At 42.1% G+C, this 15,974-nt stretch overlaps 1 protein-coding gene across 4 annotated transcripts in view; it reads right to left on the reverse strand.

Annotated features, from left to right (window-relative positions):
* Positions 1–1,738: 1,738 nt before the first annotated feature.
* The window catches only part of celsr1a (cadherin EGF LAG seven-pass G-type receptor 1a), a 90,191-nt gene continuing 75,955 nt past the window's right edge, over positions 1,739–15,974 (reverse strand). For 2 of the 4 annotated variants that reach the window (XM_034862987.1, XM_034862984.1), the window contains 16 exons: positions 15,414–15,557; positions 15,125–15,308; positions 14,208–14,375; positions 13,908–14,034; positions 13,605–13,805; positions 10,033–10,207; positions 9,223–9,335; positions 8,901–8,980; positions 8,689–8,815; positions 8,446–8,571; positions 8,093–8,229; positions 5,377–5,477; positions 5,072–5,215; positions 4,437–4,700; positions 3,974–4,349; positions 1,739–3,070 (listed from right to left, as the gene is read on the reverse strand). In XM_034862987.1, coding sequence (XP_034718878.1) covers positions 3,043–3,070; positions 3,974–4,349; positions 4,437–4,700; positions 5,072–5,215; positions 5,377–5,477; positions 8,093–8,229; positions 8,446–8,571; positions 8,689–8,815; positions 8,901–8,980; positions 9,223–9,335; positions 10,033–10,207; positions 13,605–13,805; positions 13,908–14,034; positions 14,208–14,375; positions 15,125–15,308; positions 15,414–15,557 — 2,495 coding nt within the window. In that variant the 3' untranslated portion in view covers positions 1,739–3,042. Of the gene's footprint in view, positions 3,104–3,973; positions 4,350–4,436; positions 4,701–5,071; positions 5,216–5,376; positions 5,478–8,092; positions 8,230–8,445; positions 8,572–8,688; positions 8,816–8,900; positions 8,981–9,222; positions 9,336–10,032; positions 10,208–13,604; positions 13,806–13,907; positions 14,035–14,207; positions 14,376–15,124; positions 15,309–15,413; positions 15,558–15,974 lie in introns of all 4 variants that reach the window. The other 2 variants (XM_034862986.1, XM_034862985.1) reach the window with 2 other exon arrangements.

The raw sequence follows: 15,974 nt of genomic DNA on the forward strand, positions 1-15,974 counted from the left end.
ACTTCTTGGGGTTGCCTGTTTCTGTCTCCCTCTGTTTAAAGTCTTTATGCTAAACTAAGATAGCTAAGAAAAAGAAGAAGCGCATGTCCAAAAATGTCAAACCATTGCTTTAAATTAGACACCTGTCATGCTAATAACTCTTAATGAAATGCGATTTAAGATGTTGATCATAATGTGAAATCTTTGCACTTGCTCTACAGTAGTATTTACAGTATATACAGTGGCACATTTTCAAGAGGTAGTAGTGATTTGATTGAAACAGTCGTCTTTTTATATGAAATGTTTTACAAATATGCAAATAGTCATTTCATACATGAACTCAAACTTAATCTCATGTTGCATGGGAGCTACCAAACGTGTTTTATGGACACCTGGCTGGGCACAGAGCCCACGCTAAAAATAGAGTTACTGTGAGCATGTGCGTGCTCTGCAAAGGGTTGGATCAAAGTGAGGGGGTTTATTAAGACCATGCCACCATTGTTCTATGAGGATTAACACAGCCACCCAGAAAGATACTGCCATACCTCTAACCACCCACCCACTTTGAGACACACACACACACACTTCTTGTGTTTAGGGTTCAGTTCCACTGTAGAGCAGTCAGCCTTTACCCTTACTTCCTCTCACACACCCGCAGTAAACCCATTCTGTTTACTGATAGTCAGTGGGGCTCTAATCACCGGGCACGGGACAGTTTGAGACAGTAAGACTGCTCTCCCCATACTTTACCTTTTATGGACAACATCTCCATAGCATCCACTTCAGGGTGCACCTCTGTTTGAAATCTGTTGCCTCGGTTGGATTCATTCCAAATGTTTGTCTATTCATCTGTTCCCTCCATTCTTTTGTTTGGCTTATCCACAATGTTATTCTTTCCGTGGTATGAAAATAGGACTACTGGAAGTATTACATTCACTAAAAACTTGGTTACGTTTTTCTTGATCAAAATAAATATGTACGACTAAATAAGCACCAATCAAAGTTCAAGTTTTGAATTTATCAATAAAATAAAAAATGTCCTGCCCACCCCCCAGTGTGATAGCCACAGGCAAAAATAAAAAATACTGAAATCTCTCCTGTGAAATAACCAAAACATAAATTCAATTGTGTATTCATGTTTGACCTCATCACTCATGGTAAGAGGCTGACGGTGTAAAATGGACACAATGGGATAATCAGCATCTTAAAAGACAAAAATACACACCTGAGCTCTCTCTTTGATAATTTACTCACAAGTGATCATCACTTCCTCCAGCGGGAAACCGTGAAATTAGTCAGCAACACTTTCGGTTACTCATCATTTGTTTGATCCTAAAAAGTTGATGTAACCTAATTTCCCTCGAGTAGTGTACATGTATCGACGAGCCGCGCTTCCTTCCAGGCAGACATGTAAGAGGCTGCACAAGTCGGCTAAAAATTCATCTCGTCTTTAATTTTACAGTCACAATCCTCTTTTCTTTCCAGTGTCTTGAACCATAAAAATAAATATACATTATGTTACAAAACATTTCCAGTGTCTCGGATCAATAAAAAAAACAAAACACAAGGACATTTATCAACAGCATTGATTAGAGGAAGGAAAACCACTGGGGTTGTACGTATGGTACAAAGGCATTCAGTGAGCGGCAAACGAGACTTTAAGTTGCCTAATATTAGCTGCAAAATGCGTTAGAGTTGGCATCATTTTCACTTTGAACTCAGATTCAGAAATTCAGCAATAAAAACATACCTACATTTATGCCCCCGAAGACCAACACATTTCTTTTTATTCACCTATTTTGGAACAAAAGTGAGTTCAAAGTGATACAGACTCCAACCCTTATGTGCACATTTACTGTAGTTTGTGACTTTGGTAACCAGGAGTGTGTTGTCATGTTGCGTTGACACACAGGCAGGATGGACACTGGAAAAGAAGGCTTCAGGTTCATAGTGCTCGAACAGAAAAACAATAGGAGGGGGAATCCCTCTCCATTCCACATGATTAATGTTCATACAGGCCCACTGTTGACTGGGAGCATGTGCTTGAGACATTCTAGGTCACTTACACACACACACACAGACATAGCAATCTTCCATCCGTGCGTTGTGTGTGTGTGTGTGTGTGTGTGTGTGTGTCAGAATATGCTGCCAGAGAGCATGGTACGTCCCCTGAAAGCCCACTACAGGCTAATGTGTTTGTTTGTGTGAGGCCTCAATTCAGGATTGTTCCCAGTCGATTTAAACAGCATGTCAAGTGAATTCCACAACTGGAAAGCTCTCCCAGTTGAACACAGGCAGATGATTTTTAGTTAAGAAACTGGTCCTCGCTATAGCTGAAATACAAAATAGATCATTTGTTCTTCACCTTTAACAATATCTACATGTTAATTACACTCTAAATGCACTGCATCGAGAGGCTGGGGAAGCCTTTCTTTACGTGAAAAGTTTTTGTTTTTTTATTAAAAGCGCCGTCTGGTATGAGAGTCAGTGGTGTCTAATAGTCAGCGAGAACAGGTTGTGTCAGTTTTTATGTCTGACGTGTTTGTAGTCCTTGAAATCCTTTAGGACTACAAATGTACCAGCATGTATTTGAGTCCGGGTTCATGCACAGTGATTATTCATCTGCCTTTTCCAGCTTTCCTAACTTTACCCAGTGCTAGGGCGACATACAGTACATGTAACCACCATGGAGCAACATCATTTCGGGGCTTGCAATGCATCCTGGGGGAGTTCTTCATCTTCTGAATCTCCGTTCCCCATTTCCTACAGCGGTTTTGGCACACGTGGCTCCATTTCATCCAATACCAGCATTCCCTTTATTATTTTTCACATCTTTCCATTATCTCTGCTTATTTTCTTGTCTCGGGCAGTCTTAAAGTCTGCAATTAATACTGTTCTCCAGATAGAGGGAACATGAGAGGAGGGATGGACGGACTGATCAGGCGTGGAGAATACTTGATCTCCCATTCACTCCATCTGCAGCACCCGTCCGTCTTCAATTTTCTTTTCTTTTATTCCAATCCTCTTGGCTCTCCTCCCCCAGCGGGTTTTGCGCTCCGCCCCTCACAAGGGCAGGCTGGTCTGGGTTTTCCTAACAGGTCAGATCGAAGTCTCGTTACTGCCACTGTTGACGGAAAGAAAATGGAGGGAGGGAGGCAAAGAAGAGGGATGGGAGGATGCAGGGAGGAAGGGTGCAAGGAGAAAAAAGGGAAGAACGTGCAAGGTAAAAATGAATGCAGGGATGCAGGAAGTCATCATGCAGCATTTAAGCAGGATGGTGATATTATTCATGCTATAGTTTAAGAAATAGTTTGACATTTTGGGAAATACGATTATTGGATTTCTTGCTGAGACTTAGATTAGAACATCGATACCACTGCAAAGCCTTTAAGCTAAATATGAAACTATCGGCAGCAGCTTGTTACCTTTGCTTAGCATAAAGAACTGAAAAAAGGAGAAACATCAACCCCGGCTTGACCCAAAGGTGACGAAATCTACCTACCAGCACCTCTAAAACTCGCTAATTAACATGTGACATCTCATTTGTTTGGTCCAATTTATTTGTTAAACTGTGCAAAAACGGTTACGCGTAAAAGTGGCACAGCCAGGCTAACTGCTTCCCTCTGATCCCAGTTTCTGAGCTAAGCTAAGCTAAGCTAACAAGCTGCTGGCTGTAGCTCAATATTTAGTGTGGTATCAATCTTCTCGAAGCGAATAAGCGTCTCTTCCCAAAATGTTGACCTATTCCTTCAACTATGGACCCTATTAATATTACATGCATTAATGCATCAGCTGACATCATGTTCAACCAATACATGTTGACTTTTTATGACATGATTAAATGACAAGGACTCAGGTTTAAAGCAGCATTCATTCATTATTTTGCTCTTTCAATTTAACTTCATGATTGTGGATGTCTTTATTAGCGCAACGAATGATGCAAAAACAAAAACTTGTCATTTGTTTCATGCCGGCTCTCTAGAGAACTACTTACTCGGAGTCGGACTCGTTGCCTCCGTTGACCGTCCCTGACTTCAAGTGCATTGCCACTCCCCCGTTGGTCTCCCGGTAGAGGGCCGCTGGCGGGGCCCCGGCAGGGATCTGCGGCCGCGGGGCGATTGGGGGCTTGATGAGGGAGCTGTTTTCGTGGTTGCCAGGGCGACCTCCGTCGTTAGAGGCCAGCGAGGGTGGCCGGGCCAAAGGGGCCATGATGTTGACGGAGGGGAGAGGCGGCGAGGAGGCGTTGTTGTTGTTGGGAGGAGGGGAGGTGATGGTGGGGGAGTTGTAGTCGCTCAGCTTCTCCCTCAGACGGTTCTTCATGTTCTTGTCGGTGAGCGGAGGGGGGTAGCTGATCTTGTTCTTTAAGATACCTGAGATGGACAAGGATTTTAGTCCGAGGTAAATCAGACCGATCAATTCATTCAATCTCGTTGAAAAAACTAAATCTCTTCTCTTACCCTTCCTCTGCTCTGGCTGGTGGTTGCTGTTGCTTTGTGGTTGGCTCGCTGGCGCTGTCTCACGAGCATTAGAAGGCGTTTGTTTCTCTCTCTCCGGGGGAGTCTCTCTCTCTCTTTCGCCAGTGTGGTTGAGCTTATTTTCCGTATGCATTTCCACGTTCACCTTGGTCTCCACCCTCAGCTTCTCTGCCCCGCTGGGATCCTCGCTGTCGCTGGTGGCCTCTGTTGGCCAGTAAGGCTTCACGTGATTGGATACTGAATCCACTAATAGTGGAAAAGGAGACATATTGAAAGCAGCAATGTTAAAACTAAATTACAGTCAGCCTCGACAGTTGAGTTGCAGGTTGCCTTTATAGATTTAATGTGCTAAGACCTTTTAAATGCGTGTAAAAGTACTATTGGGACCATTAACCTATTATAACTTAACTTAATCTATTATAATCTTCTTTTGTAAATTAATCATAAATTTTGTACATAAAATGTTAATCTGAAAAGTCAAATGTAGTGGCATAAAGATTATAACAGTTCCCCTTGTCCTTAAGTACAAGGGCCTCAAATTTGCTAATACGGTGCTTAAATTCTCATTCTGCTACTGATTATACCTTGTGTTTAGGCTCAACGGGATACCCATGTACCTTTAGGGGTGCTGTGGACGGGCTGCCTCTCGTTGTTCCACTTTGGCTTGACAGCGATGTCATCGTCCTCGCTGTCGGAGGAGTGGGAGGAGGCGTAGGAGGAGCTGTGCTCGTCGGCTGACAGCTCGCTGTCCGAGTCCGAGTCTGGCAGGGGAAAGGAGGGAAGGAGACAGGTAGAAAGATGAACCCCCATTAATAAAATGCACATTCATTTCATTCGTAGGTATTCATTTTTCTATACATGCAAATGATTGCGAGGTTTTGCTTCTTTCTGTAACTAAATGAAAAGATATGAAAAAACCCACCATCTCCTTTGGTGCCGTTCCTGTGGAACAGAGGTCCATCCAGATCTGTGTGTCCTTTAGCTGTACCTGAAGAGACACTGGGCTTCTGACCAGACTCCTCCCTGGGGAGACGGATACAGGAAGGGAGAGAAGGACAAGGAAGTGAGAGAGAGAAATGGGAGTGGAAAGGAAGAGGTGGAGATCAAGAAGAGGCAGAGCGCTGTTGAAAGTTAAAGGAGATTTCTGGTCAATTTCAACATGTAGCTCTGTTTTTTTTTGTTTTTTTTAATAAATAGTGCTGTCAGTAGATAGACAAATGAAATCAGTTGGTGCAGTCTACAATGAGATATCCTCCTGCTAGTGGTAGCACCCGACAAGCTTAAACAGGGCAAGTTTTAAATGTGTTTTTAGCCTCTAAACATACTCAAAATGTCATTGCCAGTGCCTACCAATGTGCAGTTTTTCATTCCAAAGGAACAAAGTGAACATGACAGCAGTATTTGTGACCGAAAGACATAAAAGTTGTTATAATCAACTAGTGTGGACTTTACCGGAAAACAGGAAATAAACAAAGGTATGTGCACTGGCTGAATTAACACAACTTTTTTGCCTTTCAACTTTTCTACTACAGTCAAATTTGCTGTGTTCACTTGGAAGGAATAACCACACATGGGTAGGCACTGGCAATGACCTTTTCTGTATGTTTAGAGGCTAAAACTTGCCCTGTTTAAGCCTGTTGGGTGCTAACTCTAGCAGGTGGATAACATGATGTAGAAAGCACCAATTGTTTTCATTTGTCTCGCTACTGACAGCACTGCAAAATTTAAAAAAAACAAAGCTACATTTCGAAATGGACCGGAATTCTCCATTAATTCAAGCCCAAACTAATGTTGTCTCAAACCGCTGAAACACCAGACATCTCTTATTACAAAACATTTGCCTCTGTTGATGGCTTCAACAAAGACTAAAACAAACATTAAATTGTGGTTCGGGTGTGCTTGCCTCAGGTCAAAGCCAATAAACAGGCTGCTTGATCATGGACAGAAAAAACAAAAACAGCTACGACGTATGGATGGATGGAGGGTAATTCAAGACTTGTTGCTTATTGCTAAACCTGCGATAACCTCCTCTCCCCTCCACTTGTATCTGTTTATTCCAGGTTGAGTTGAGATGTTGGCTGGAGGGTAAAAATCCTGCTGGAGACTCTGATCGGTCTGGTGGCTGATCTGAGAGAAACTTCTGGAAGCAACTGAAGACATGCCAACCGCCGCAAGGAAGAAGTGTGTGTGTGTCTGTATTACATTCCCACTTAAACAGGTACGGTCCCATCTCCCTTATTTCCCAAGTCTCCTAACCATTTTCTCTCTCTGTCCTCCTCCCCTCTCTTTCTATCTCTCCCCCTTTGCCTCTAGCACCGGCAGCACGCCATCCCGCTTCCCCCTTCTGGCATTTTTGCTCTCATTGACCCCTGTGTCAGCTCACGTTACCCAGATGACAGCTTTACGAGCCAAGGCGTACAGTCACACCAAACCACAATTCTGTAAAACTTTTTTAAAAACACCAGGTATATGTAACACCCCTCCGCTGAGATGAAAACACGTCTCTGATACACGCAAACATACAGCTTCACAAGACAGGCAGGTGATATTAGAGTGAGATGTTATATCCTGGAAGAAATACACCTCAAAATATCTAATTTGCTAATGCTAACAGCTAACAGCAACACGTACAATGTTGAAGTGAGACAGAAAGAAATGGATGTAGAACTGCACAAATATCAACTCAACTAAATAGGATTCTAAAAAATGTCAAAACTAAAAGCTGTTGCAAATAGTAAAAAAAACATTTTGTATGATATTTCAGAATATATTATAGCAATGTTCCATGTAGCACTGCAAGATTAAACTGCTTAACATGCCATTTTTAGTTGTGCAACTGCTACATGTTCACGTTCATCTGAGATATTGCTTGTAGTTGATAATAGGATTTCTAAGATATTGCTACAGTGGTAGGGAAGAGCTAGCATAGAGAAGTCGACAAAATGCTCCATATACCAGGCATACATTTTTGTTTTGTTTGAATGACTTTCAATTTTGGAAGACTGTGCTAAGAAGTACATGACCTTATTTATCTGTCATTTTAATTATATATGTATGCATTAAGGCATGTATATAAATCTAAAACATAACAGTATGTATGGAGAGTGTGGATGGATTTACAGCAAAGGTTTTTACCTTTTACCTTGGTGCATATTAACAAGAGTTTTTTTATGTGTACAGAGTGTGTGTGTGTGTGTGTGTGTGTGTGTTGGATTTGGCAACAAAGCCGTGCGCCATGCACTGGTTAACCTGAGTATGATCTTTCATGCAAGCTAAGTTACTTGAAATGCAGGTGCCATTCTGTGGCAGCATGCACGTGCAAAAAAAGAAGAAAGAAATAGCCTCAAAATGTAGAGAACCTCAGAAACTCAACTTATCCTTGCTTTGGATAAGGCAGAGAACAGGGTGACAGGGTGTGTGTGTGTGTTTGCGTGTGTGTCTATACATATGAAACTTCAATTAGGGGCTTGGGGTGTTAGTATTTGTGAGACTGTTGATGCATCAGCAGACATGTAGGGAGGACAAAGACAACATAAAGAAAGTGAAGTCGACAAACAGACATGCATGCGTAGACATACACACACTCGTCATGCTGCAGTGTAGTACAAGCAGCCATGCAGTCAGTGAGCGTGTTGTACCTGAGTGTGTAAGCCAGGTAGCTGCTGCGGCTCTTGGCTGACCTGAGCGTGCTGTCCAGGGAGACGGTGGACTCGCCGATGCCCGAGCGGTACAGAGCGCCGTCTTCTGTGTACGTGTTGTTGCAGTTGAGAGAGCGCTGAGGACGAAAGGATGAGAGGATGGAGGAAAGGGGAGGACAACAAAATTGAAATATGACTTTGCTTTGTCTGATGAGTCCAGGCTTTCTGAGCAAACAGTGGCAATAGAAATGCTATGACAATGAAAGTTTACACTTAAATTGACATTAAAAAGCCACCCAAAAAACAAAAACAAACAAACAAATATAAGATAATGTAGTAGTATGTCCACTCACTGTGAGCAAAGAGGCCCTTGTGGTACTGGATTCGTCTGGTACATTTTTCTTTCCTGTGAAGACGTTCTTGAGGTACTTCCTCACCTCGTCGTTGAAGATCACATGGAAGAAGAAGATGAAGACTCCCTGGAAAGAATGTTGAAAAGATTATAAACAAGAGAGTAATAAAGTGTTGATGATGACTAACAAATAAGGGTCTGTGACCATCTAATCAGTGGCCACCGAGGTTTAACGTCGTGTTACCTGCAGACAGCTGAAGACAGCGAACAGGTAGTGGAAGATCATAACGTCGCTGTTGACCGCCATCAGACCGAGCATCCAGGTAGCACCGATGAGGAGCAGTAGGACGAAGGCCATTCGAAGAGCAGGTCTGAAGAGGGAAAATGCTCAAAGATCGCCTTCCATTGTCACATTTTGCATAGTGTGCTGTGTATTGAATTATTTGCGTGGCTTACATAGCTCCGGATTTCTCCACAGCCTTCTGCCTGCGACCACATGACGCCTTCGCAGCCAGAATAAAAATCACTATGTTCACCTTTAGAGGGAGGAAGAGGGTTTTTGATCAGAACACTTAAATCTCTTTTTTATATTTGACATTTAACAGAAGTACTTAGGAGGTATTTTATTTTAATATTACACATCATTTAGATTCTTTATAATGATTTAAAAGCACGTTCAACTTACGTGATTCAATCTACAACTCTATGGATTAAAGGTCTAGATAGAAAACAAAAACCAACCAGCTCTCCTGGACTATTTTTATTTATATGCACGTACCAGGACGACTACAAAGATTGGTCCTGCAAAGCTCCAGATGAGTGTGTCATGGACCGAAAGCCAGCAGAAATCTGGGTTCCCATAACCTTGGGGGTCAAGACCTACTGCCAAACCTACACAGACACACACACACGCAAAAGAAAATATGAGTTAAGGGTGTTACAATTGTTTCAAAGCCTTGATTCTTTCATTCCCTCCTTACTACTTCCCCCTCCTCTTTTTAAATCTTCTCTCATCTTTATCCCTTCTACCCTTACAGAAGTGCAACAGTGCAGGCAGATACCCAAAATGTCTTTCTTCCGGTATTTCACTCATCACTGTCATTTTCTCTGTTTGTCTTTTTTTAATCTCTGTACTCTGTAACTGTATACGTCTCTCACACTGTTTCAATCCAAATTCCAATCAGGTAAGCTTTGCTGGCATCCAATAGTGCCAAAACATGTCAGCTCAACGCAAAGCATTTAACATATGACTGTAACTTTTTTGTATATCACGACTATAAAGTAAAATATGCAGTAAATTACAGGAACACACATGTGCTTCTCTACTGCAATTGGATGTTTTTTTAAAGTGAAATTTATGTTACTGTTTTTGTCTTAATTACTGTGGACATCCAATTAAAAGCTGTCTCTCATTATGCGTTTCTTCTCCTCTCTTTCCTCCTCTGTCTCTTGTTCAATAATTTTCCCAAGGGGATCACAGCCCGTTCAGATGATACGAGTCATAGCACGAAAGCACCATGACAGCCTGCCATCTCCTACTGCTCTGTTCCTGAGCTTGTGTGTGTGTGTGTGTGTGTGTGTGTCTCACCGGTGATTATAGCCGGTATTCCCCAGCCCATGGCGTAGTAGAACCTCATGTGGCCGTGGTTGATGTTCCGCAGCTCTGTCAGCATGCGGTAGATATGCAGCCCCTCCACGAACATCCAGGCAAAGGTGCACATGTAGAAGTAGTGGAGGAGGATGGCTATCACCGTACACACAAACTGGAGGGGGGGGGGGAAGAGAGAGCGAGAGAGGGAGGAGGAAGAAACTTTAAGTCAACATTTTAAAGGAATCCAGATAAGCTACCCACAAAAAGAAGCTTTGGTTTGTCCCCACAACTTCAGTCAACGCTGTTTTACTGCTTTTGAATGGATTTAATGAACATCCGGTAATGCATCTAATCTTGTCCATCATCCATCTGTTCTTAAAGACAAACTTTTGCAATATATGCAAGACAGCAATGATTCAACCTGTCCCCACAATTATTTTTCTCCTTCCCTCCCTATTACCTTTTCCTGTTGCTGTATTGTTAAAATGCAGCGTGTCAGGGAATGTCCCAGCACTTAAGACACTGTATTTTAGAAATGTTGCGTATTGCTGAGGAGATCAGAGAGCAAGAGAGAGAAACTACTTTGACAGGGTTATAAATCATCCTGCAGATGGCCCTGGGCGCACACTGACAGCATTCCACAGTTGAGACATGCGTACACGCATGCACGCATGCACGCACCACACATTTACTAAGAGGACATGCACACACACAACCATGCTCTTGTAAATTTAGAAAGATGGAAAAAAAAAACATTTTAAACTGTTCCTATATAACACAGCATGTTGTTAGTCAGTGCTTGAGTCCTCCTCATCCCAGTCAAAACACTGAGTCAGAACATTTTTTGAAGACAGAAAAAAAAATAAGACAACTCATCTGGAACCTGTAAACGTACATGATCCTAATCTTTTATCCTGTTTTGTTAGTCTGAGTTGGTTTCAGGTCCCCTTTGCTTTCATGTTTGGAAACGTTTTAGTTATGAGGACTTCTGGTTTATCCAAATGCAAAGGTGATGCAGAATTATAAGTTGTTTTTTGGGTGCATGAGTTGGTTTAAGTTCAAGTTCTCTCAATTCTATGGATTTCTTCCCATCAGAGCCAAAATGAACATGTGGTTTATGGCTGGTGGTTGGCACTACAGTCCACAGTGTTACGGGACCGACAGTCGGGCCTGATGATCTTGTGACGTTTTGTGTTAAGACTGTAGACACCTGGTTTAGCCAGACTAGTCAGAACTGACACATTCATTTTGAAAACCTTTTATATGTCTTCTTGCAAATGAAAAGTTAAACTTGAGCAATGAAACACACCGCTGCTCAATTCAATACACTCAGGAGTGTTGCTGCTACTTGGTCCTGGTAGTGGTTATTACCAGCACTGTACTAGAGCTGCTTTGATACATTTTCGCAAACGTTAACTACAAATTGTTCTACATATATGGACATTTCTGAGCATGTTTACTGACTCCTCTCCACTTTTGCTACTGTTACATTATGTTTTAGCATAGTTACACAGTATTGCATTTAAAAGGTTATTTTTTGAAGGCTTTAACCTAGACAGATAGCTAAGGATGATAAAATGAATGATTAATATGCCATTTATGTCACCACCCCAGAAAGAAAAGAAAGCTGCTTGTCAGATAGTCAAAATTCTTAAAAACTACATCACATTACAAGAATTTAGCTGATGCTTTAATCCAAAGTGACTTTAAATGACTGCTTTCAAACACAGGAACAACCCCAAAAAGTGTGAGAATCAGGGAAGTACTGTATGTCCACTGTTTAAATCTGTCCTTGTGTCTCCACAAGGCCCACGAAGTATCCCAGCTTTCCAAACCTCACGTCTTCTAAACTAGAAATAGCAGGATTACCTGTGAATTAACAGATTAATTATGTTTTATGTACCACAGGCATATGAGACATCTATCAAGTGAAAACTAAGAAGTTGTTTTGGGAAACCTTTTCCAGTGTCTAATGCCCTGAGGGCTGCTTCTGGAGACAGGTACCGGTCACAGCATGTCTCTGGTACTGACATGTGGGTGTGTGTGTGTGTGTGTGTAAATGTCTTTGTCAGCGGACTTCAGAGCTCCCACATCTTTTGATCCTTTACTGTGCAATATGTCTGCATGTGTGTGTGCACATGCATAGCCATAACTGTGACCTCTGTGAACTCCAAACAAGATTATGAACTTAACATAATTAGCTCATTAAATTTAGCTAATAGTATGTCAGACTATTTATTAAACATTTTAATTAGAGAGCTTTACACTAAAAAAGTTCCATAAAGCTGGGGTTGTCATTTCAATCAAATCAACTTATATGAGGTTATATTTGAAGGGGGCTTTGGCAACCAGCACATTCCTTACTATTCAAGTCATTAGCAGAGCACCAAAACACATAATCTGTCAAATAAAGACAGTGTCAGGTAAGCCTTTGCCCATTAAGCCTGGAAAAGCCCCTGTCAACGCCACTTTAGATGGCTGCCCGCAGGCCAAACTTATATCGTTGTATGCCTGGCAGTTTTTAATACAGTAAACACAAGAGAGACATCATTATACCGCAAGTTCCACCATGCCACAAGCATGAAGTACTAACCGGTGTGTCCCTCAATCATAGGATTTCTGTTTCTGTTTCTGTTTTCTATTTCAATGTCTAAGATATCAGTCGGTCACACCCTGACCCTCTTCTCCTGATTTACTGTATGTAAAAGGCAGTACAGGCCTACTTGAACAGAGACTGAAAATAAATTCTGTAATGTAAAGAACTAGTTGGCAAGGGTGACCTGTCCAAATCTCACAAGCAGAGCGATCTAGCCAAAGCTCACCACTGTAAAACTAAGTTAACTAAAAACCTTGAACACGCTCATGAAAACTAGTTAGCAAGCGAGCAAGTCAAACAGTTAATTAAATGTAAACTGTTAGCTAGCTAAAAGTGTTGAGTCAACTGTTTAAATAGTTAGCTAAAAGTAGCAAATAAACAGTTTAAAAAGTTAGCCAAAAGGAAACAGTTTCTTTAGTTAGCTGAAAGCAGCACACATTGTTAGCTAAAAGTTAGTGATTAACAGTTAAAAAAGTTAGCTAAAAGGAAACAGTTCTTTAGTTATCTAAAAGCAGCATACATTGTTAGCTAAAAGTAACTGATAAACAGTTAAGAGTGTTAGCTAAAATGAAACAACTTCTTTAGTCAGCTGAAAGCAGTAAATTATTAGCTAACAGTAATGGGTGAGTGGGTGAAATTTATGGGTGAAAAAGAAATAGTGATGGATAAGTGGTTGAAACATCCAGCTTATGCCACTCCGAATTGTAGTAGTATATCAGCTTGAGAAAACCACCTAAGCAGACAGTTCACTTATTTAAAAACATTATAGTAACAATATCCACTTTGATTTTAAACTGGATAAAAATCAGTTCTGTTAAATATATCAAAGTGGTCTAGTGGTGTCTTTGAAGGGGTGCTTGGGTTCATCTGACAGGGCTGCATTGGGAACCACTAACCATCACAAAGAATGAGAATACGTTGCTGATTCACAACAAAGTGTCTCCATTCTCTGTGGGATAAAAAATATACTCACCCGGTTGTCAGTCTGATTGATGCCAAGAAGGAAGACGAGCTCAGAGAAGAAGAGCGCTGCTACCAGGTTCCTGTGGATGGCGTAGAGGTTGGAGCGGATCCGGCGCAAGAGGCACAACAAGATGAAGGTGATGAGGAGGAGGAACATGGAGACAGACACCGTGGTGTAGGTGACAATCTTCAGCGGGAGAACATCGCCATGCTATGGAGAGCAGTTCCAAGACATCATGTCAGGAGTCAATAACAATGCAAAAGGTAATAAATAGCAGGCTTACTTGGATGTTTGATATCTATTTGGCAATACCTCTCTCTTGGAAATGTCCATGAGCACGGCGAAGCTGGTCATGTGGTTACATTGACAGCTAATGTGGCTGTTATTCCTGTTTAGCACCTCACAGCCTTTAGCAGACCAGCCGCCTGTACCTCCAATCCTAAACACACAAGCACACACAACACAAGAAAGAAAGTTACAGCAGAATGCTAAGAAAAATAAAAACGTATTATTATTAATGCTGTTTTATCTGCAAAAATATACTTTGAGGTCTTGAATGCCCTTGGGCATGCATGCATGTGTGTGTGTGTAGTTGTGTGAAGTCCAACTCACGCGATGGAGTGGTTCCAGAAGACACACACAGGTTTGGTTCTCTCCTCTGTCTCAAGCATGGTGTACTCCAAGGTGATGGGCGGTTCCAGGATGGGAAGAAGAGGCGGACCCTCACTGTGCACCGTGGCGCTCACTATGGCTGTGTTGATTACTGGACGGTTGGGGAGCCTGGAAAGACAGGAAAAAACACAATTAGTGTTTTTAAAGTGAAGTTTTTAAAGTTTTTCATTTGTTTTTATGGCTTTATCACACACACACACACACACACACACACACACACACACAGACACACACACAGCTCTCTATTTGTCGGCCCCCCACAGATGCAAATAAACACACACACACACACAGATCAAATCATAACAGACCGAAATCTTGTTTACATTTGCCCATATTCTCTGTTATCCTTTTGTTAACTTCTTATTCTTATCTTGGTGACATAAACTTTTTTCTCTTTCCACACACATCAATAACACATACTGTGACCGTTGCTGACTTTGTGTTCGGTTTAACACTGAGTAACTACACAGAATCTTTTGGGCAGGAACTGTGTCTGTGGTTCCTTCAAACACACTTACAATCAATATTTTGACATGTATTAACATTAAAGGTTTTAAGACTTGTATAGTTTCTTTAAACAATGACAGAATGTGATTCTTAATAAATACACTGGTGAGGACATTAGAGAGTTTTTAGATTTCAGATTGCGTGGGCTCTCTTTTTTCACTCTTTAAACCATGTTTGAAACTATTTGGCTGGGTTTCACTCCATAATTTCACCCCAGCAAAGTGCGTGAGAAGGTTGCTCTGCCCTCCTTCGTGTTCAGTATACACATGTCAACAAATAATGCCTGCGCGGGAAGGTTTTTGACGGTGTAGTCGTTAGAAGGCCTAAACTTTAACTGTCAGTAGTCTAACCTTAGACTCCGGCGGTCAGGGTCGTATCTTTCTGGGAGGAGCTTCCCTAGTGATTTGTACACTATCACCACGGCAACCGGCAGAGGGGCAGCTGGCTCAAGATGGCGCCGTCTCCTATCTGACACTGTGTGCTCCGCCTCCTGTGGGGGATCGGTCTGAGTTGGAGGGGCCTGGGTGGGCTCCGCTGGGAAGCAAGAGATAGATTGACAGACTAAGACATGAGTTGTGTATTTTTACATATTTTCAAGCATAAAAGGAACAAATGGTGTTATTCGGCCAGCACTCCTACCTCTGTGGCCCTGAGTGCGGAGGTTGAACTGGGGGAAGTGGACGGACGATCCAAGCTCTTTGGAGTAAGCCTCCTGGATGTCCTGGAACCGAGGCAACGTTGCCCTCTCCGGGTCAGACACATCCAGGTAGTCCACGGTTAAAACTAGATAAGGGGCAAGAAGAAGACGACAAAGAGGCAAATAATGAGGACGATATCTCAGATGTGAATATGTGTCCCAATCAGGGCCTGAAGTTAAATCCAGACACTTTTTTTGCATAAAGGAGAAAAACAGGAATTGCTGTGTCTCTATGATCCCATCCTGTCCTATTCATGGTAGCCTACATTGCGCTGTCATCACGTCTGTATGTGTTTCTGTGTGTGTGCTTACGTCAGTCACGCGGGGGGGAGGGGAGCCAAGCAGCCCCTCCCACTGCAGCGAGCCGACAGGATTGAAACAGCAGCTACTTTCAGCGACTTTATAGTAAAAAAAATGTTACAGCGTTAAAAAGTGTACATTTTGGTAGGACGGCCTGCAATGTTTTACACGGCCTTTTGCTGTACGTTTTGTTGGTGAGATGT

The sequence above is a fragment of the Etheostoma cragini genome, chromosome 23 (genome assembly GCF_013103735.1).
Source record: "Etheostoma cragini isolate CJK2018 chromosome 23, CSU_Ecrag_1.0, whole genome shotgun sequence".
NCBI lineage: Eukaryota > Metazoa > Chordata > Actinopteri > Perciformes > Percidae > Etheostoma > Etheostoma cragini.